The sequence below is a fragment of the Urocitellus parryii genome, chromosome 3 (genome assembly GCF_045843805.1).
Source record: "Urocitellus parryii isolate mUroPar1 chromosome 3, mUroPar1.hap1, whole genome shotgun sequence".
Taxonomy (NCBI): Eukaryota; Metazoa; Chordata; class Mammalia; order Rodentia; family Sciuridae; genus Urocitellus; species Urocitellus parryii.
In genome coordinates this window covers 52,424,698-52,447,192 of record NC_135533.1, presented here as the reverse complement: position 1 = coordinate 52,447,192, position 22,495 = coordinate 52,424,698, and the positions used below count along the sequence as shown (strand labels likewise).

At 35.8% G+C, this 22,495-nt stretch overlaps 1 protein-coding gene across 2 annotated transcripts in view; it reads right to left on the bottom strand.

Annotated features, from left to right (window-relative positions):
* The window catches only part of Calu (calumenin), a 31,693-nt gene that overhangs the window by 6,545 nt on the left and 2,653 nt on the right, over positions 1-22,495 (bottom strand). The window contains exons 2-5 of one of the 2 annotated variants that reach the window (XM_026411681.2): positions 15,078-15,309; positions 9,814-10,007; positions 5,793-5,959; positions 4,797-4,857 (exon numbers count right to left, since the gene is read on the bottom strand). In XM_026411681.2, coding sequence (XP_026267466.1) covers positions 4,797-4,857; positions 5,793-5,959; positions 9,814-10,007; positions 15,078-15,298 — 643 coding nt within the window. In that variant the 5' untranslated portion in view covers positions 15,299-15,309. Of the gene's footprint in view, positions 1-4,796; positions 4,858-5,792; positions 5,960-9,546; positions 9,741-9,813; positions 10,008-15,077; positions 15,310-22,495 lie in introns of both variants that reach the window. The other variant, XM_026411682.2, reaches the window with a different exon arrangement.

Genomic DNA, 22,495 nt, shown 5'->3' with positions numbered 1-22,495 from the left:
TATTGTGTTCATCTAAAACTAAAAACATTTTTTAAAAAATGATGGCTTCTTTACCAGTTCTGCCTTCCTTCATTCCATTTTTTTAAAAAAGAAGGAAGCCGGGTGTGGTAGTGCATGCCTGTAATCCAGCAATTTGGAGGCTGAGGCAGGAGGATTGCACATTCAAAACCAGTCTTAGCAATTTAACAAGGCCCTAAGCAACTTAGAGAGACCCTAGCTCAAAAAATAAAAAGGGCTGGAGATGTGACTCAGTGTTAAACATCCCTGTGTTCAATGCCAGATACAAAAACAAAACAAAACAAACAAAAAAAAAGGGGAAGAAGTGGATGTGGCGGAGGGTTGATGGTTGTTGAGGCATAGGGGTCATTATATTCTTCTAATTTTGTGCATGTTTACAATACTCTGTAATAAATTGAAAAAAACAAAAGAACAGCATAACTCTGAGGCCTCTTATTAATGCTACATGTAAGAGGCAAACAACTTTGCTTCTTTATGATCTTTTTCCTCAACAGGACAGAAACTGGCACAGCCCTAGAAACTACAAAATGTATTGGAGAGACTTTAAGATTTATAGAGACCAACACCCCAGGTGTAAAAGTGTCTCCATTAGTTACTGACTTATAAAAGGAAGTAACACACAGATGTGCACACATACTTGACAGTTCTTGTAGTTTCAAGATATAATCCCTGTGCTTTTTAATCTATTATGATACAGAAAACAGAAGTATCTCCTTATGTGGCAGAAAACAGAAACATCTCCTCATGTGGCCTCAATGCTTGGCAAGTGGTAATACTTAATAGTGATAAATCTAAACCTAAACAATGATGATAAAATGGCAAAAGAGAAGAATGAAAAAAAAAACATTTAAAAGTAGAAAATCCTATAAATATCAACCTGGACTCAGAAAACACACTCAGACATTTATCCACTATCCTGATGAACTCCAATTAAAAAAAAAAAAAAAAAAAAAAAAACTTTGGTGGGGGGAGCTATTTTCATTGCTCATCCCTCTTTCTCTAGTAGGTATGATTAGACAATATCTAAGTAGAGACTGTTCAATGCAGTTTAATGACAGGTGATAGAAGTAGGTCTTTAGTCTCCCTTACAGACTTAAAATAAGTATTTCAGGTAAAGATAAGAGATCTAAAAATAAAGCAGTGGTTCACTAGAACTATAAGCAAAAATAAGATGTGAAATATCAACAGAACAGAGAACCCAGAAATCTACACATCTATAGTCAAGTGATTTTTTTTCAATGTTGAGGATTGAACACAGGGCCTCATGCATGCAATGCAAGTGCTCTTTCCACTGAGTTACATCCCCAGTCTCTAGAGCCAATTGATTTTTTAAAAATATTTTTTAAATTGTAGATGGACACAATTTTATTTAGTTTTTCTTAATGTGGTGCTGAGAATCAAGCCTAGTGCCTTGCACATGCTAGACAAGTGCTCTACCACTGAGCCAAAATGATTTTTGATAAAGGTGCCAAAACCATACATCAGAGAAAGGACAGCCTCTATAATAAATGGTGCAGAGGAAATTGAATATCCATATTCAGAAGACCAAAACTTGACCCTCATCTCCTACCACATACAGTAATCAACTCAAAATGGACTGAAGACCTAAATGTAAAACCTGAAACTTTAAAAAGTACTAGAAGAAGACAGAGAGGAAACATTTTTTTTAAAATATTTATTTTTTAGTTGGACACAATATCTTTATTTATTTATTTTTATGTGGTGCTGAGGATCGAACCCAGGGCCTCGCATGTGCTAGGCGAGTGCTCTACTGCTGAGCCACAACCCCAGCAGAGAGGAAACATTTTTAAGACATCAATATAGGCAGTGATATTCTGGATAAGACCCCCAAAACCAAAAACCCAGGAAACAAAAGTAAAAACAGACAAATGAGATTATATTAAACTAATAAGCTTCAGTATATTAAAGTAAACAATGAAGTGAAGAGAAAACAAGCAGAATGGGAAAAAATGTCAACTATTCATCTGATAAGGGGTTAATATCTAGAATATATAAGAAACTCAACAGCAAAATAAACAAACAACAAATAACCCAATTAAAATGTGGGCAAATGATATTTCTCAGAAGACATACAAATGGCCAACCGTGTGTGTGTGTGTGTGTGTGTGTGTGTGTGTGTGTGTGTTTGTGGTATAAATAAAATGCTCAACATCACTCACTAATCATCAGGGAAATGAAAACCAAAAATTATATATAATGAGGTACCACCCCAGTTAAAATGGCTATCAGAAAAAAAGACAAAAGAAAAAAACAACAAATGTTAGAGAGGATGTGGAGAAAGGGGAACTCTTATACACTGTTGATGAGAATGTATATTAGCACAGCCATTACAGAAAACAGTATGGAGATGGGGCTCAAGGTTAAGCACCGCTGAGTTCAGTCCCCAGTACCATGGTACTAAAAAAGAAAACAATATGGAGTCCTCAAAACAACAACAAAACCTAATTAAAGACACATGTGATCCACTCATTTCACTATTGGTTGTATGTCCAAAGAAAATGAAATCAGTATATCAAAGAGATACCTGTGGGCTGGGGTTGTAGTTCAATGGTAGACTACTTGCCTAGCATATGTGAGAAGCACTAGATTCTCTCCTCAGCATCACATAAAAAAATTAAATAAAGGTTAAAAAAAAAATAGACACCTGCATCCCCATATTTTTGCAGCAATATTCACAACAGCCAGGTTAGGCAATAATCAACTAAGGTATGCACTGATGGCTGAATAAAGAAAATGTGGTGTATATACACACAATGGAATGTTATTTAGCCAAAATAATAATAATAAAATCTCTCATATCCAGCAACACAGGTGAAACTAGAGGACATTTATATGTTACGTGAAATAAATCAGGCACAGGAAGAAAAAAACGGGGGAGTTTGGGTTGTGGCTCAGCAATAGAGCACTTGCCTAGCGTGTGCAATGCCCTGGGTTTGATCTTCAGCACCACATAAAAATAAACAAATAAAACAAAGGTATTGTGTCCAACTACAACTAAAAAATAAATATTAAAAAAGAGAGTGAGAAACGGCATATTCTTTTCCTAGAAGGAAGTTAAAGAAGTTGATTTGATAGAAGAAGACAGTGATTGTTAAAGGTTAGAAAGAGTAGGGGGAAGGTAGATAAAGGGAGGCTGGATAATGGACACCAAAAGATAAGTCAGACAGGAGAAATAAGTTATAGTGTTCTACAGCACTATAGAAAATTACAGTTTATAACAATTTATTATTTATATTTATAGAACCAAAAGAGAGGAATTCAATGGTTCCCAACACAAAGAAATATAAATGTTTAGGAAAGGCTAACTACACTGATTTGCTCGTTATACTTTGTATACCTGTACCTCATCATACTGTATATTGTCATACTTACCTCATCAACATGTACAATCATTATATATAAATTAAAAATTAAATGGATGCTCAGTGATAAAGTGCTTGCCTAGCCTGGGTGAGGCACTGGGTTCAATTCAAAGTACCACCAAAAACAAACAAACAAAGAATAAAGATGTGAAGTATAAAAATATCTAATATGTTTCAAAATAGAATAACATTTGTAACAAGGATATTTAGTAATTGTGAAATAGTTTATTCAACTACTTAGTAAGACAAGTAGCTCTTTTTTTAAAAGCCACAGGAAAATCTTCAAATCATTCTGATAAAAAAGAACCAGAGCTTTACTTGGAAGAAATTAGCCCCAATGACGGAGTATCCTGCCCCCAAGAAAATTAACAGATAACCAAAAAGGAAAATGGAAACAGAAAACCAAAACAGAAAAATAACCCTAAACAAAAAGAAAACTAGTGCCAGACAGAAAACATGAATACAACATAATGAAAAGACAAGGTTATTAGAGAGCTGATCCCTGAAATAACCAGCTCTTTTAATCTACTCCCCAGTTCTTCTTCCTGAGTTTCTGAATGCCTCTCTGAGCTCCCTGTAACTATTTACTATCAATTCATCAGGGCATCTGGGATACACTATTATCTGTGCTGCAGAAGATTGTAAGCGCTAGCTACATGTAGGTATCAAATCCTTGAAATGTGGCTAGTCCACACTGGCATGTGCTATACATAAGTGTTAAAAAAAAAAAATTATTTTTTAATTTTTTTGTGGTACCAGGAATTGAACCCAGGGGCACTCAATCACTGAGCTACATCCCCACCCCTCCCCCTCTTTTGGGAGGGGTACCAGGGATGGAACTCAGGGGCACTCAACCACTGAGCCACATCCCCGGCCCTATTCTGTACTTTATTAAGAGACAGGGTCTTGCTGAATTGCTTATCACCTCACTTTTGCTGAGGCTAGCTTTGAACTTATCCTGAGCCGCTGGAATTACAGGCTCAACAATTTATATTAATAAGGGGAAATTATAGTATTTTGAAATATCAAATACAATCTTGAAATTAATCTCATCTTCTTCTTTTTACATTTTTTTGGGGGGACACCAAGGACTGAACCCAGGGGCACTTAGCCACTGAATCATATCCCCAGCCCTTCTTTGTACTTATTAATGTGGCTATTAAAAAATAGAAATTACATATGTGGGTCACATTTCCATTTTGATTGGTTAGTGCTACTATAGATAGTTTACCACAACCCACTATTCATCACACTGGTATGGTTTAATGATCTCTGAAGAGCTGAATCATGGGAAAAATTGTTTCTATGGGTGATTACATCTCCCCAAATGCCTCAGCTTTTTCTTTTTTTGCCTCAGCTTTTTCTAAGGAAAAAACACTTGAAAAAGAAACTTACCAATATACTCTTCTAGATCAATGAAACCATCAGCATTCTTATCTATATCCTCCATTGTTTCCTAAAACAGAAAAGAAGAATGAATTTCACAGAAGAGTATGATGTATCTGTACATTTAAAACCATAGGAAAGTGATGTTTTTCTAGCTAGAAAATGGTAAAATATTAGTGTCTCTGAGTTATAACATCCCCAGTCCTTTTTTTATTTTGAGATAGGATCTTGCTAAGTTACTGAGACTGGCCTCCAACTTGCAATCATCCTGCCTCAGTCTCCCCAGTCATTGAGATCACAAGGCCAAATATTGGCAATTTCTTTGGCATTAACCTAAAATAACTATGAGTCTTCCTAAAATAACTATGTCTTCTTGAAAGAACACTGACACCGCTTAAAGATGGTAGCTCTTGACATGCTAATAGAAGATGTGACCATTAATTATGTCTACATCTATAGGAAGTCTATGTTATCAGTAATTGTATTCTGTGAAAATTCTTCAACATCACTGTTATTAGTTTCTGGTAATTGACTGGGGGATATTTTTTTAAAAAGGATTTTCCTACCAATGAAATGGCAAAATACATCATTTGATGTCAAGTAATGTCATGATAAACAGAAAGCCTAAGGCACTTAGGAAAAAACCATGACAGAGCCAGGCACTGTAGCAATTGCCTGAATTCCCAGTTATTCAGAAGGCTGAGGCAGGAGGACCACAACTAAGCAAAACCCTGTCTCAAAATAAAAAATTAAAAGGGCTGGGAATGTAGCTCAGTTTAGAATACCCCTGGGTTCAATCTCCACTATGGATAGTTGGATGGATGGATGGATGGATGGATGCATAGTAGGCAGGAGTCAGGCAGTGACAGAACCTGGACTCTGAATCCAGCCAGTACTTGAAAAACTAGTCATTCTTCCAAAATTACAGGAAAGGTTCAAGAGAGGAGACAGCATAATAACCAAAAGAGAAACTGAATTCCTGTTCAGAACCCCGATCTCACCCACCTGCACTACTATGTCTTTCATATAGTCATATTCCTCAGGGTGCAGGAACGCTGTGAACTCTTCCTTTGTGGCAATGAGGTCTCCATCCTTGTCTGCCATCTTAAACCTCCGCTCATCTCTAACCATCATCTGTTTATAGTTAAATCCATCATCAGGGTCTGGATCATCTAGAAAACAAACATTTAGGTCAAATATGGAAAGAAAATACAAAAATATATAGTATGGACAATCAATTTCCAAGAAATAAAAAAACCAAGTGATGAAGAAATAATTCTTGATTACACAGGCAGCAGCCTAAAGACATACAATTTTGGGATGAAGCTCCAGTAATCAATCATATCTCAGTCAGGTCCAAATTGAAGTAAATGTCTGCCAATCAACATGGAACTCTGTCTCCTGGGTTACTTAACTCAACATGTAATGTTTCATTGTTATTGATTTTAAGGCTTGAATTTCCTAGTTATATCTGGGAGGCAGTGGTGGTTCTAATGCCATACTGAGTTTGAAGTCTACCATCCCTAGCTGTGTGGCCCTGGGTGAATAACTTAATTGTGCCTCAGTCTCATCTGTAAAATGAGGATAATAATGATGCCTGCCTCACTGGGTTGTTATGAGGTTCAAGTGAGAACCAGCAACAACAGAACTAAGTCAAGCACTTAGAACAATGCCTGGCATAGAGTTGGCATTCAATAAATGTCAATTATTGTTATTTTTATTAAACATTAATAAGATAGATATCAAAGACCTTCAGCCTCATTTTAAAGACATTTGGAGTTAAGCAACAGAACAGCACCTCTTTAAGAGGTTACATTTTACCTATCATGAGTTACATGTATTATTTATCTTCCACTTACATGAAATTCTAGAAAATACAAACTAACCTAGAGTTACAGAGAGTAGGTCAGTGGTTGCTTAGGGACAGGAATATATGGAAGGTAAGATATGAGAAAATTTTTTTGGGGGGGAGAGGTGATAGATATGCTCATTATATTGACTGTAGTGATGGTTTCACTGGTGTATACATATATCAGACTCATTAATTGTGCATTTTAATATGCAATTGTACATTGCTTAGGCTGTTATGTAAAAATAGACATTAGATTACAACTGAATTTAGTCCTATTTGTTATGTTTAACCACACAAGTAGCAGATACTATAAGAATCTAGAAGAATAAAATTTAATTTCCATAAGCTGAAAAAATGGCAAAGGAGTTAACCACAAAAAATAAAAAAGTTATTGAGTTACTATATAAACCAAATGAGATAGCAGACATGAAGATACTTTGAAAAGACACCACGTTAAAGGTAAGAAATTATTGTTCCTGTAATATATAGATTAAATAAAAAGGGCACTTTTTTTTAAGACCTACAGGGCCCCTTTAACAGAAAGATCATACCACTGACCTCTGATATTGCAGTTCAATCTTTCCATATTTTAAGCACAGTTTAAAAAACAAAACCAAAAACGGATCTATTTTGAGAGCCAAGCAGCTTGAAGCTTCTTTCTTTGTTGAGTGTCAAAAATATAATGAGACAGCTTATTGCCTCATAAGGCTTTGGGACTCTATATTTGAATACTGAAAGCCAGAACAGGAGGGAGATGCAGAATTTATGGAAAATACCATCTTTCTCAGATACTAAGTCATCTCTTCTAAACAAATACCAAATTGCAGTACCAACTATGTATCAGAAAGAAGATAAGAGAAAAAGTCACTTCACATTTTCAGATTAGATTCTCAGCTAAAAGCCCTCCTCCCCTCCTCTGGGATAAAACGTGGTGACTAGCATCAAGCAACCTAATAGCAACGTGTACATATAAAAGAATGGAAAAGGATGCAATGCATTATTTTTTAAAATATTTTTTAAGTTGTAGCTGGACACAATGTTTATTTATTCATTTATATGTGGTGCTGACACTTAAACCCCAGGGCCTCACTCGTGCTAGGCGAGCGTTCTGCCACTGAGCCACAACTCCAGCACCGCAATGCATTATTTTTAAAGATGAAATTTATACACCTACAGTCCTGCTTGGGCTTCTATACTTATCCTAAGCACCATTTTATAGACTTTCCTGGCCTGTACACAGCCTCTGGTTGGCCATTTAATCTAATTTTGGTATAGGCAGAGAGGATTTTAGTATTTGGTATCTTACTTGGGGTACAGGCAATATTAACATTCCTTTTGTGAAGAGTAGATTAATTGAAACAGATTTTAACAGCCAAGATTATTTATACCTGAATTCAAAATTGAATTGAAAACACATTTTCACAAAAACTCTCCAGCACTTTTCTAATCCAATTCATTACCCACTGAGGGCTATTTCCCCACAGGCTTCCTGGGAAAGATGCCTTATAAAGACATTGCTTCTCCAGTCAGTGCTTCAGCTTGTGAACAGTTTCAGGCAGCAGGAATACCCATTACATTGAATCATCTGCCCTGTGAGGCAACAGAGCTCTCAACAGATTTTTATGTACATAATCATACCAGTTGAAGCAGCATTCTGGGCAGCATGTTTGTGTCTAGGTCTGAGCTAAGATTTATTAATGTACCATTTTGTTTACATCACCAATAGTCTACCCTTTGCTTTATATTTATAATTAATTCTAAAAAATCAGGAGGGTGTTGGGCCTCAGCCAGAAAATAAGAAACACAGGATGACTCTCCATTTGTGCTGGCTTTTTAATACACATGTTCTTTATTGAATGAATGATATGTTTGGTTCTTGGCTAAATGTCAAGTATTGAGAGAGAGATTACCACTTTGGTCTTAGGAATGAGAACAAGCCCTACACAGAAATAAAAGTCTCTTCACCAGAAATGTATGCACTCTTGTAATTAACATGGACAGCTGGCTATCTTGTGGGGAAACAGATCTTTATATATACACTACTAGTCAGTGGTGGAGAATGATTCCTTTAACTTAATTTTGCCTAATTTCCAGGATAAAAAATGCAAAAACGCCATTTATATATTTTTGTCGCAAATGGTAACCATGTATAATAGAGGAATCTCACAAATAAAAACACCCTAGATCATCAAATCCATAAGATTGCCACCTACTATTCCATAGCAGGCAAGTATAGAAATGCCAAAATCAAAGAAAATTACTAACAGGTGGCCCAAAGAAGCAAAAAAAGCTACCAAATCAACAGAAAGCAATCAAATAACATTTATCTGCCTTGGAGCATTTGCAAAGCAGGCTGATAAACTCATGTGCCAGAGAAAACAAATGGGAAATCTTTATTTCTAAACTTCAGTAAGCAGATATACTGAAGCAGTTAAATTTTATCAAGGGAAGCTGTTTTATTTGTATTTTATTTTAAGAAAAGCAGTGATTTTCTTCCTCTTCTCCCCAATTATGAAGGAATCTAATTTGGTTTGAATTTCAGGTCCACCATCTTTGTGTGACTGGATTAAGAGACATCCAAAGGTCTCTTGCTTTTCATCATTGGTACAATGCAGCCTTTTAAATGAGTTCTACTCCAAAAATTGTTCTTATGAGGGATGATAGAAAAAAATGGTAAAATATTTGCAATGCTAATGATGTAGAAGATGCTAGACTTCAGAAAACCACAATTAAGCAAATTTAAAAATACACAATATACAAATTTAAAATTAATAAGATGCAAGGGAATCAGTTCAGTATTAAATTAATTAGGGTAGGCACAATTTCTTCCTTTCCTTTACTGTGTGACCCATTTGTTTCTTTGACTCAAGACCATAGTCTCGGCCAAGCTGACATCTTGCCCCTTACCCAGGTACGTGCCATAAGTCACGTTTCTGTACTCATCCCAGGAGATTAAGCCGTCTTGATTCATATCAAACTCCTGCCATTGGTTTTCAACATTGTCATATATGTATTTCTTCTGGGCGTGTTTAATCCAGGTTTTCAGCTCCCCCTCCGTCACAAACCCATCTTTATCCGCGTCTATTTTATCTACAATCATTCTACAAGACAAAATAGTTACGTTTCAAGGTGCCGGCTCCGCAAGACTTTTTCCCCCAGATAGTAGGGACCTACCTAAAACGTAGCCGTAGGTGGCATTTTTATACTCTTCCCAGGAAACGAGGCCGTCCTCATTGAGGTCATGCCCCTTCCACTGTCGCTCTACATCCTCGTAAATCCAGCGCTTTTGTGCAAATTTAATCCAGTCTTTAAGTTCATCCACAGTGACAAACCCGTCCTTGTCGCCATCTATTTTACTTACAATCTTTCTGTAGAGAATGCAGAGAAATCCAGCAAGAGGTTAAAAGGACACAAGGCTCTGGAAATAGCCAGGTGTGTGCTGTGACCATAGGTGTTATCCAGGGCTAACACAAAGAAATAAAAAAAAATCGTCTCTGAAACAAAACTGCCAGACAGGCAACTGAAAATTTTTCTCTTAAGTGGCCCATTCCTGCCTATAGTGAGCCATCTGGTTAAGATAAATACAAGTTGTAGCTTGTGTGCTGAAACCAAAAGCAAACCCAGTCTAACTCTCTGGTTAGGTCTGAGCCTATGGTCAGAATTTCATGGAATATCCATGCCCATCTAAGTTCTCACACTACATCAAACAGGTAAACCTCTATATTTTTTCTTTATTACACTTAAAGGAGAATCTCCATTTCTTAGTAAATAATCATAATTGTTGACAATGGTTTTCTAAAAATTCAAAATATTTAAATCAGACTTTTAAAAATGTAGATGGTTTTGGAAAAAACATTCTTCTTAAAAATATCACTTATATTTCAAAGCAAGTTTATTATTTTACTTTTTTGTACCAAGGACTGAACCCATGGGTGTTTTATCACTGAACTACATTCCCAGCTCTTTTTTATTTTAAGACAGGGTCTCCCTAAGTTGCTTAGGCTAGCTTTGAACTTGTGATCCTCCTGCCTCAGCCTCTTGAGTCACTGGGATTAAAGGCATGTTCTACCACACCTGGCCAAAGCAAGTTTATTTTTAAAAACAGGTACATAGACAGGACACTTATCTAAAACTCTGAGGAAATATAGTAAGAATGAGACTGTTAATAAGCTGAGAGGGTTAGTGTGAAGATTATAAAGCTAATCAATCTACTTCTCTGCTTTGTGAGCTTCTTTCTTCCAGATCTGAACATCTTAACTTAGGGATTTAAAAATATGTTCATGATATGAAAATTCCTGTTTAAAGATGCAATCATTTACTTATAGAGGCTCAGAAAAATCAAGCCATATAAATAAGTTTATGTGAACAGAAACAATCAAAACTTCCAAAAAGATGTGAAATCTCAGCTTACTACTATGCTTGACTGAAAAAGACTGTCCCCTGGTAATAAATGATGGCTTTTCCTAGTTTGTCTTAATTCCATTAATATAAGAAAGTGATTAGATCAAAGAGTATTGGTGACACTGTGAATACAATTTTGATACTAATATGGCATTAGCCATAATTGCATATTGCATAAACCCTACAAATAACAAGCATTTTCCTTCACAGAATATGTAATCTTGTAGCCTTAACTCTAAAATGTTAATATATATCCTCCTTTAATTACACGGACATAATAACAGAACTTTTTAAAAACTTCACTCATTTTTTGCAGTAGTAGAAATGTTAGGTAAGTGCTCCACCACTGAGTTGCATCCCCAGCCCTTTTTAAATATTATTTTGAGACAGCATCTAAATTGCCCAGGCTAGCCTCAAATTAGTGATCTTCCAGCTTCATCCCTCCCAGTATCTGGAATTACAGGAATGTGCCACCATACCTGGCTTTTTGGCAACTTTAAATCTATAGAATTTAATCAATATTAACAGAATTAAGTTATACCAGTATTGAAAACTTCTGCATTATCTATAATGGAATCCAATTTTTATTAAAATGGCATTGGCTACCAATAATACCATTGCACTATTAAGAAAAAAATGGCAAGGTATCAAAACTTCTACCCTCAAATGATATTTTTAAACTATTATAAATAGCCTGAAGTGTATCACCCAGATTAATAAAAGACATATGACTATTCAAGATGGGCTTTTTAAAAATGAAAGTGGTTGAATAGCATTTTAGTCAATGGAAATATCCCAAATGTTTAATGTATGTTTTTTTTGGTACCAGGGATTGAACTCAGGGCCACTTGACCACTGAGCCACATCCTGAGCCCTATTTTGTATTTTATTTAGAGACAAGGTCTCAATGAGTTGCTTAGTGCCTCAGTATTGCTGGGGGGGGGGGGGCTTTGAACTTGTGATCCTCCTGTCTCAGCCTCCCAAGCTGCTGGGATTACAGGTGTGCACCACCATGCCCAGCAATATTTCTTACTTTGTGAGACACACATGGTCTGGCATGAGAACATATATGCACATACATGTATATGACAACACTCTAATAAAGAAGTGATTAATGTCTTGCTGTTCATGCAGCTTGCAGGCAGTTAGTTATGAAAGTATATCAGGCACATCCTATTTAAGGCATGAAGCTCTTAATTCTGATCTTTAAAAGCTTGTGTTAATTTATGAAGCTAATGGCATAGTATACTATGACAGTGGAGAATCCTATAGACATAGTTATGATGCCACTAACCATAGTTATGATGCCACTAACCAGCACTTATTCTAGGACAGATATAATACAATTGTGGACCTCCTGTTATTACAGTTACAAGGTAACACATGTCTCTACACATTTCAAGTGGCATAAAGCTGACCCTGTTTTTAAAAATTTGGTCAATAAATGGCTCTAGAAGGAGGTATAATAGTCCTGAAATTTTGGGTATGCAAAATTTTATATGTATAGATCCATACATGTGTACTTTTTTAAGGAAGAATACTTAGTTTTCATTAGACTTCCAAAGTGTTTGCGCCTGTGATCCCACAAAAGATCATGAATTGCTATAGTTCATTTCTGTAGTAAATATATCAAGGACAAGAACTTTTTAATATTAAGGCATACCACCTCAAAACAAAAACCTTCATTTGAAGGATACATACGTAAAAATCAGTGCTTTGCAAGGAGAGGGAGAATGATAATATACATGCAGAAAAAATTTCTTATTTGTCAAATCTTAATTAACAAGAAAAAGGTGTGAATAGTTGTATGTTAAAATTGCTTAAAATTGGGGGCTGGAGTTCTAGCGCAGTGGTAGAGTGCTTGCCTAGCATGTGTGAGGCACTGGGTTCGATTCTCAGCACCATGAAAAAATAAATAAAATAAATGTGTCCATCTACAACTCTCTTAATTATTTGCCTTATAGACAGATGAGAAAAAAGGGGGAAATCTAGTTTTCAACTTCTGGTATATAGTTACCTGCCAAAACAATGTTTAGAAATGCCATAGTAAATAAGTTTTTTTTTTTTTTTTTTTTTAAGTAACCTAGGATTTTTGCTTCCAATAGTATGTTACTGCATATACTAGGGATATTTGTCACTATCTCCAAAATTTGGGAGAAGCAAACAGTACTTAGTTCATTCATATTCTAATTAAATACAGTCCACTTATGTGTTGAACCTTTGATATTTGCTGAGAACAGAAAGGAACATCTTTTCCTCTACTGAAAACTGCTAACAAAACTGTTCTACTGCCTGCAAAGGACAGAACATCTACCTTAAATGACCAAACCTAAAGGACCTTCATTATTTAAGGGTAATTCTGTGAAGCAATTTTTGCAGATTGAATGTAGGATGGACAGGTACAATATTAACAGGCAATGACATACAGGCTGAGAACACCCTCATGAATCTCTATTTTCAGCATGGAATGTTATATAGTTACATGATTAAAACTGAAAGTGAGCACAGTCTCTCAAAGTTAGAAAAGCAACCTAACAAGAAGACTTTTTTTTTTTTTTTTAAGTTGTCGATGGATCTTTGTATTTTATTTATTTACATGTGGTGCTGAGAATTGAACCCAGCAACCCCAGCCCAAGACTGACTTTTTGATAGATGGTTTCTTTCTTTTTTTTGAACCTACATCGCTTAACCACTGAGCCACATGCCCAGCCATTTTTTTTTTTTTTAATATTTTATTTAGAGACAGGGTCTCACTGAGTTGCTAAGTGCTTTGCTAATCTGCTGAGACTGGCATTGAACTCACGATTCTCCTGCCTCAGCCTCTCGAGTTGCTGGGAATACAGGCATGTGCCACTGCACCTGGCTGATATATGGTTTCTATATCTAGCTTCTTTCCTTTATTTGATGGTAGTGGGGATTGAACTCAGGGGCACTCTACAGTACTCAACCCTTTTTATTACTAGACAGGGTCTTACTACATTGCCCAGCCTGGCCTTGAACTTGCAATCCTCCTGCTTCAGCTTCCTAAATTTTTGGGATTATAGGAGTTTACCACTGCATCCAACTATATCTACTTTCAAATGTCTTGGGATAGCTGGTTGTATAGCAAAATCTTTTAATTACTTTCTGTTACTGTTGAAGAATAAAATATTGTACCCTTTAGTCAGCAGATAACACAAATAAAAAATGTTAAATTGAAGTATAAAGTAAACTCTATATTAATGCCTTATATCATAGCACTATCCCCAATGGCAAAATATTTTTGGAAATTACTGAGTGGTACAACTTCCACACAAATCTCTGGAGTAGAGTTCAGAAAGCTGCACCAACAGTGCTCATTGAAGAGAAAATTTTTTTCACAAAATTGACTTTTTCTTTTAAAGCAAGGCCTTAGAAGACCCAAAGGACATTCTAGGACCTCCAATTAGAAATAATCAGCTGGGATTCTACTAAATAAACTCTCTAGGTGAAAGGTTATCTGCTCAGAGAGTCACAGAACCTGACTATGGCCCAGCCATTACTGAAGCTATGACAATAAGACCATTACTTGCTATGATCTCTAAAAGGCAAGGTTGCTTTGGCTTGTGTTGAAGGACACTCTGAAAATTATAAACTGTACAGAAAGTGATAGTCCAGGGGTAAAATCTGCAATTTTTTCCCAAAGACTAGGTTTGGGCAATAATGAATAAAAAGGTCACAAACTATTTTTCAAAATTAAAAGCAGCAGAGATAAAGATGGCCCATGTAATGTTCTGAGATCAAGACAATACAGTTCAAGATGGGTCCTGCAGTACCTGGTACTTTTATTAAAAAATGATTTCGCTTTGTAGAATGAGATACAAATTGTTATTCAATGGAGAAATGAAGAAAAGCAGGCACTTAATTAAATTTTAGTGGTAGCAACTCTGTGGTTAGCTTTCAGAAGACAGGGTTCAGCATAACTTTAGTGGTGACTAAACCAGAAAAGAAAAAAAGAATCAGCTGATTTACAAAGAATGGTATTACCCTAAGTAGCCCCTTGAGATCTGGCACCTTACCCAAGCCTTTCCTTGCTCTCTTCTGGTGTCAGCTGATCAAAGGTCTTTGCTTCTTCAGCACCCAAGAAGGCATCGTGATCATAATCAAAACTCTGAGCATCATTGTGAACTTTGTCGCTAAGTTGAGGCTCATGATGTACACGGTCCTTCTTTTCTGTGGGCTTGCTCAAGGCAAAGGCTGTGCACAGGGACAAGCACATAAGGAACTGTCGCAGGTCCATGATAATCGGATCTTAAGAAAACAAAAGGCAGTTGATAAAGGAGACAATAAGCTTAACAATTAAACAAGAAAACATTCATGTACCAGTTAAATTTTTAATATACATACAAGTCTATGCAAGTCAGTTATATTATCCAAGTATTTTATTTAATCCACACAATAAATATGGAAGATTATTGAAATCTCAAGATTATGATGGTGGGAAATTTTTACCAGTGTTCTTCATCGATTTTAAGTTGATAAGGAATTTATAGCTAAAATCTTTTTGTAAGTAGTGTCTCTTTAAAAGACATCAAAATAGAACTTTAATCCGTTTGTCTGAGTTGATAACAGTTTAAAGTCATAGGACCAAGATTTAAATCCTGACTCCAAATCCTTTACTTTTTTATACTATATTAGTGGTCTGGTCTTCAAACTTGGCTGGTTATTAGTCACTTAGGAAGCGTTTTTAAGTAAGTTTCCCCATTGATTTAGAATCTCCAAAGTTGCATCTGTATATTTAAATGCTTCTCCCATGATTCTGATGACCATCCCATTAGGAACTAATGAAATATTGAATAGTTTCCTTGTTCTATAACACCAATTTTCCCAAGTCCCAGTTCAACCCTGAATCTCCATCAAAGACCAAACCAGTTAGATGGTCCTGTCATAAGAACTTCTTTATCCCTTTGTACAGTTGGGTTTCTCAAACTTGCTCAAGCATAAGAACCACAAGGAGTACTATTCAAATACAGACTCCCAGGCTCTTCTCCAGACCTCCACACTGCTGCTCTGCAATCACAGGGAATTTCATGAACAAGCACAAGGCTGGAACATTTTATTGAAAAAATATGACTAAAAATCTGCAGAAAAGCTTTGAGTTAAATACCTGTTTAGCACACTCTATAGATATCCCACAGTAATGTCCAGAGGATAAGGCCATAGAGGTAAAAACAAACAAAAAACTTAAAATTTAAAAACCAAGGGGAAAGGTTTTCCTAGGCTTTCATTTAAAGAAAAAAATTGTAGTTATCGATGGACATTTATTTATTTATTTGCAGTACCTATAATTAAACCCAGTGCCTCACACATACCAGGCAAGGCTCTACCACTGAGCCACAAACCAGCCCCTAGGTTTTCATTTTTAAATTAATCTTCCATCAGTAGAACATGGACTTTGAATGTTCCTGCCCCCAGTGAGAATAAGTTTTTGCAATTTCACATTATTGCTCACTCATCTCCCATTATGCCTAATCCCTGGTACCTTTGACTGACTTTATTTGGAAGTAGAGGATTTTTGCAGATGTAATCAAGTTAAAATGAAGTCATGTTACTCTAGAGTAGGCTCTAATCCAAAGACTGGAGTCCTTATAAGACAATAATTTGAACACAGACACACTGAATGAGAGTGCCATATACTGAAAGAGGAAGAGATTGAAGTGATGAATCTACATGTCAGGAAATGCCAAAGACTGTTAACAGCAGAAGCCAGGAATAGCTATGGAAGGATCCTCCCCTAAAGTCTTCAGAGATTATGGTCCTGTCCACACCTATGACTTTGAACTTTTAGCCTCCAGAACTGAACAACAATAAAATTCTATTCTTTTAATTCACTCAAGTTTGTAACAGTTTGTTATAGCAGCCCTAGGAAACTAATAGAAGGCTACAGTACACAGGGATCCTGTACCACAGGAGAGTTAAATGAATTACACCCTGTCCTAATCAGCATTTTAAACCAGTCACAGATTTCACCTTCCTCAGGATGTCACTAATGGACCTAGCTAGTCTAAGCATTCACATTTTCTATGTAAATACTGATAAAAATTTAAAAATTCTTTCAGCATAACTTCTACAAGTTCTCAATTTAGAATCCCTATAAAATTCCTTATCTTGATCCTGTCTCAAAGTTTTGGGAACCAGAATGAAGGAAGTGAATTGAGTCAGGGGATAAGGAAATCAAACATCCCAATATATTACACACCTTTCAATGTAAGTCCATTTTTCTTGTAAGTCCCAATTAATAGCTAAAAACGTAGGTTATATTAACTTGGATTTATACAGCCCTTTGAATTAAAAAAAAAAAAAGCCCAGTACAGCTAAAGGTGAATATGTTATATAAAGATCCTATAAAAAGGAAAGCAAATAGAGAAATAAGTTTAATTACAATACAACCTATAGAGCTGACTATATAGAAAGGCACAAGCTGAGGCCTCCATGAACAACTTCCAGGCTATGAAAGAGCATAAAGGGCACAGGATACAATCACTGGGAAAGCAGGGGAAGGGAGAAGTCCTGGACTGATAGAGGATACAGCATCAGAGTAGAAAGCATTACAGAGTAAATAGATCAGCGCCAATAAAATGAAAAAAAATATAGCTAAAGGGCTGGGATTGTACAGTTCTTGCCTAGCATCGTGTGAGGCACTGAGTTTGAATCTCAGCACCACATATAAATAAATAAAATAAAGGTCCACTGACAATTAAAAAATATTTTTAAAAAAGAAAAAAAAGATAGCTGGGGTTGTGGCTCAGCGGTGGAGCACTGCCTGGCATGTGGGGCCCTGGGTTCAATCCTTAGCACCACATAAAAATTAATAAAATAAAGACATTGTGTCCAACTACAACTAAAAAATAAATACAAAGGAAAAAGATAAAAAGAAAGGTAGCTAAGGAGGTAATCAGGGGTGGTTACTCCCTAAGCACCCATTCTCAAAAGAGATGGTTAGGCTGGGGTTGTGGCTCAGTGGTAGAGCGCTTGTCTGGCATGTGTGAGACACTGGGTTCTATCCCCAGTACCACATAAAAAAATAAAGTTATTGTGTCTATCTACAACTAAAAATATTAAAAACAAAAAAAGAACCTGTTACCCAATGATGTGATAATTAAGACTGATGAAAATCCATCAGGGGAAGCAAGGAGAAAGCAAGATCACGAGATCCATAGAGAAAGGGGGTAGAAAGTGTTATTTTTCTTATACTGCTCCCACCAATGTTAGATTTGGTTATACTTCTGAAACTTCCTCAACATTTTCATTCCATTCCATCAAAACACACAAATTGTACAAAGATACCATAAGAAGATGTTCAATGATGACAGCTTGTTTTTTGTTTTAATTTTTGGGTACTGGCGATTGAATTTAGGGTGCTTTACCACTTAACCGCAGCTACTGACCTCTTAATTTATTTTGGGATGGGGTCTTGAAAAGTTTTCCAGGCTAGCATTGAACGTGTGATTCTCCTCCCTCAGTCTCTCTGAGTAGCTGTGATTACAGGTGCATACCACTGCAACCAGCATGAGAATTTTTAGTTATTAAAATAATTGGAGAGTTGCACAGAAGATGGAAGTAGAACCCCATTGTTATACAGAATACATATATGATGTTGTAATGAGAAAAAGAAAAAAAAGTGTGTCACATTACATTGGATAGAGAGAAAGGATGGGAGAGGGGGGAGGAGTAGGGAGGATAGGAAGGGCAGCAGAATAGAATAGACAATATGATTGATGTATGTACATTCCATGTATGTATTATATATCAAAATGCATTCTACTGTCATGTATGACTAAAAAAATAAATAAATAAAAGTTTAAGAAAATAAAATAAAATAATTGGAAACAAGCTATACTAGAGAACTGGTAAGACATTAAATCTACATAAAGGAAAAGTACACAGAGTTTAAAAAGAATGAAGTGGATCTATCTTCAGTGAAAGAGCACTCACCAAGATATATTAAGTATAAAAAGCAATTTAAAAAATAATGTCAAGATCTCTCTTTTTGGGGGGGTGGAGGTGGAGGTGGAGGAAGGTACTGGGGGATTGAACCCAGGGGCACTCAACTACTGAGTCACACACCCAGCCCTTTTTATATTTTATTTTGAGAAAGCATCTGGCTGAGTTGCTTAAGGCCTTGCTAAGTTGCTGAGGGTGGCTTTAAACTCTCGATCTTCCTGCCTCAGCCTCCCGAGCCACTGGGATATCAGGTATGTGCCACAGCGCTCAGCTCAAGATATCATTTATAAAAGCAAAAAAAAGTAAAGAGTCTCCCCAGGTTGTTTAAATATATATAAAATATAACACACACAAGAAAATGGGGTGGTCAAACAAACACCCACGTGTAAACAGTAGTAATCTCTAGGCTCAAGGGAAAAGACACAGGAGTGCAGTGGGTCAGTGAGACCACTATGGAAGTGAACTTTAGTGCACATTTAATTTTTGTAAATAAGCACTCTCTCATATGTATTACCTTTTAATTTAAACATTAAAAAAATCTTTTCAATAGTAAGTGGCAAAACAGATATTTTCAAGCTTATTTCAAAAGATTGAAGGAAAAATGCATATCTATCTTTAAAACATAAGATAAAATTTTTTTAAGTAAAAAATTGGTCAAGGCAAATAACATTTCAGCTGACCCTTCAATAATTTAGTCTATCAGTTACATCAGTTGAACAGTACAGAGAAAATCAGAGACTTAGTGGCTCTTTTAAATTCAACATCAAAGTTGGCTATTAGAATCTTTATTTTAAGGTAAAATGAAATTTCTACCTAAAACTAAATAATTCTTTAGATAAATACAATTTTATGAATTGAGGAACAGGATATGTTGTTGATGTTGGTAACATGATCAAGCAATAGCTATGCCAGAAGCTTTCAGAGGCAAGTAAAATCAGGAGTCACTGTAACAAGGGATTTCCCTTATGACTACTAATAAGGGAACTTCATGTTTAGAAAAATGTTGTAAGTGGTTAAATATGTCTTTAGAATAAAATACAGCATAATACCCTAACAACTCTTGCAAACCCCAAATATTACAAAATGAATAAATGGCTAAACACTTGGGTCCTGGAAAGAGTAGAAACTGTACAGTTTGGAGACATGTAGCATACAGAAATACAACAAATTGATTCACTTTGTGATTTAGAGGGAATACTACATTTATGTCTGACTCAATATTTTGATACAAGAACATAAGAATCCCAAAGACAATAAAGATCTGGCTTGATCATGTATTCATTTTTCTTTCCTTCTACTCTCTTAATTTTGCCATCCCCACTTCCCTACAGGCTCCCACATTTCATTAATCAACACTTCTCAAGTCTCTACCATCCCAAATCAGTCTTTCCTAGACTGTTATTTCTTCCAGCTTGCTTTCGCATACACACAGGAGTGTACACTGCTGCCTCTGCTTCAACATCCACCATCACCTAAAATCTGGCTTTCTATCTTACCATTGATGAAACTGCCTAAAAAATTCATCAAGGACCACCTGACGGACAAGGCCAATGGTCCTACCTAATCTTCACCTCTCTGCAATAAGCAATGCAAAAATCTGCACTTTAAATAACTTCTATTTGGGGGGGGAAAAGCTCTTTGTGCCCACATATACCAGCTCCTGGCTATCAGACTCTTGTTTTATGAATATAGACACATAAGAATAGAAAATATAGACACATAAGAATAGAAAATCCATATACATATAAAATTTCAAGTAGAAACAAAGGATATCCTTATAAGACAAAGGATATTTTATGTGGGAAAAATGAAAAGCAGCAGCATAAAATAAGTTTTTCATACAAGGCATATGAAGAACTACATTAATAGAGTTCATTTCTGAACCCCAATCTGAACTCTATCATTCTTTTTTTAACCACACTGAACTCAAAAGTTAGAAAGCTCCAAGCTAAAGGACCCTTCTCACTTCTCTACCGACTTCAGCACAGCTACACATCAACAATTAACATATTAGGAAAATTTATGACATACAAATGAAAACTTAGCTGTATGAGCTCTAACATGTGATCTAGAAGGTAAACCAAGGGTTGTGAAAAATGAACCTCTCCTTCTCCCAATATCAAATATCCTATAAGTTTCTCTAAAATTCTGTCCCTCCTTTATCAACAGTAGTATCATGTATACACACACACACACACATTTTTCACAGTATCATACACACACACACACACACACACACACACACTTTCAGTATCAGGGATTGAACTCAGGGGCACTTGACCACTGAGCCACATCCCCAGGCCTATTTTTGTATTTCATTTAGAGATAGGGTCTCAATGAATTGCTTAGAACTTCGCCATTGCTGAGGCTGGCTTTGAACTCGAGATCCTCCTGTATCAGCCTCCCAAGCTGTTGGGATTATAGGTGTGAGCCACCACACTCAGCAGCATCTAATATTTTTTTTTCTAAAAAAGAAAAAAATGTCTAGCCATTATCCACATGAATCCTAATACCTTACTTTATGTGGTTAATGCCACATTTATAGTGTTATATTTTATATCAAAAGTATACTATTTTATGTATTACATTACATAAAATGTATCAAAATTAATTCACCTGTTTAAAAATTTTCCTCTGAAAATTTAAAATGACACAGGTGTCTGGTATTATACTTCTACTGGACAGCACCATGTTAGAGAGTCACAAACTAAAGGCCTAGAACAGAAAAGGTTATCAAGTAGCTAGCATCCTTTTGTAGTATGTCACCAATAATGGTCTTCTGCAAAGTTATTATCATGAATTATTTCAGTAATCTAAAGGAGAAAAGATCAATGGCATAAGTTTGATTTTAATAACAATGAGTCATATGAAATCTATTTTATATATGCAAAAATTTCCTTGAAAGCTCTAAATTCTTATCTCTATCCTCATTCCTTCCTTCCTACTTTTGATTAAAAAAAATCCATTGATCACAGAAAGTAGACTGTTTCAGGAAATTCAGATGTTTAAAATTAAATTCAACTTCTCAGGAATATTAACAATAAGTGATTCCCCAATTACGGTTGACCATAGACCCATTGCTCAACTTTAATCAGTGTGAGAAATGGGTGTGGTGGTAAAATTCCAGTTCTCTGAGCTGGATATTCAGCAGAAAAGGCATTTCTCCATAATGTAGCCAAAATGGAATCTCACTGCTTAAGTGTCTACTTCAATTGGGGATTATGGTTAACAGCCTGACAGCAATTTACCTATACTCAACTGTACCAAGGCCCAGGTTATAAAATCTGAAAAAATAATGTCATCCTTCATAATTTGACAGGAGACATAACACTGACAAGCCACTTATTTAACATTTCTCTAGTGACAGTGAATTTATATTAGTTTATTAATACATTCTTATTAATTGTGGCAGTGGGAATTCATTTACAAGACTGTTAAGTATATAAAAGTACAAAATTTAGCTGTTGAAGGAAAATACCTGATAAGGAAACTA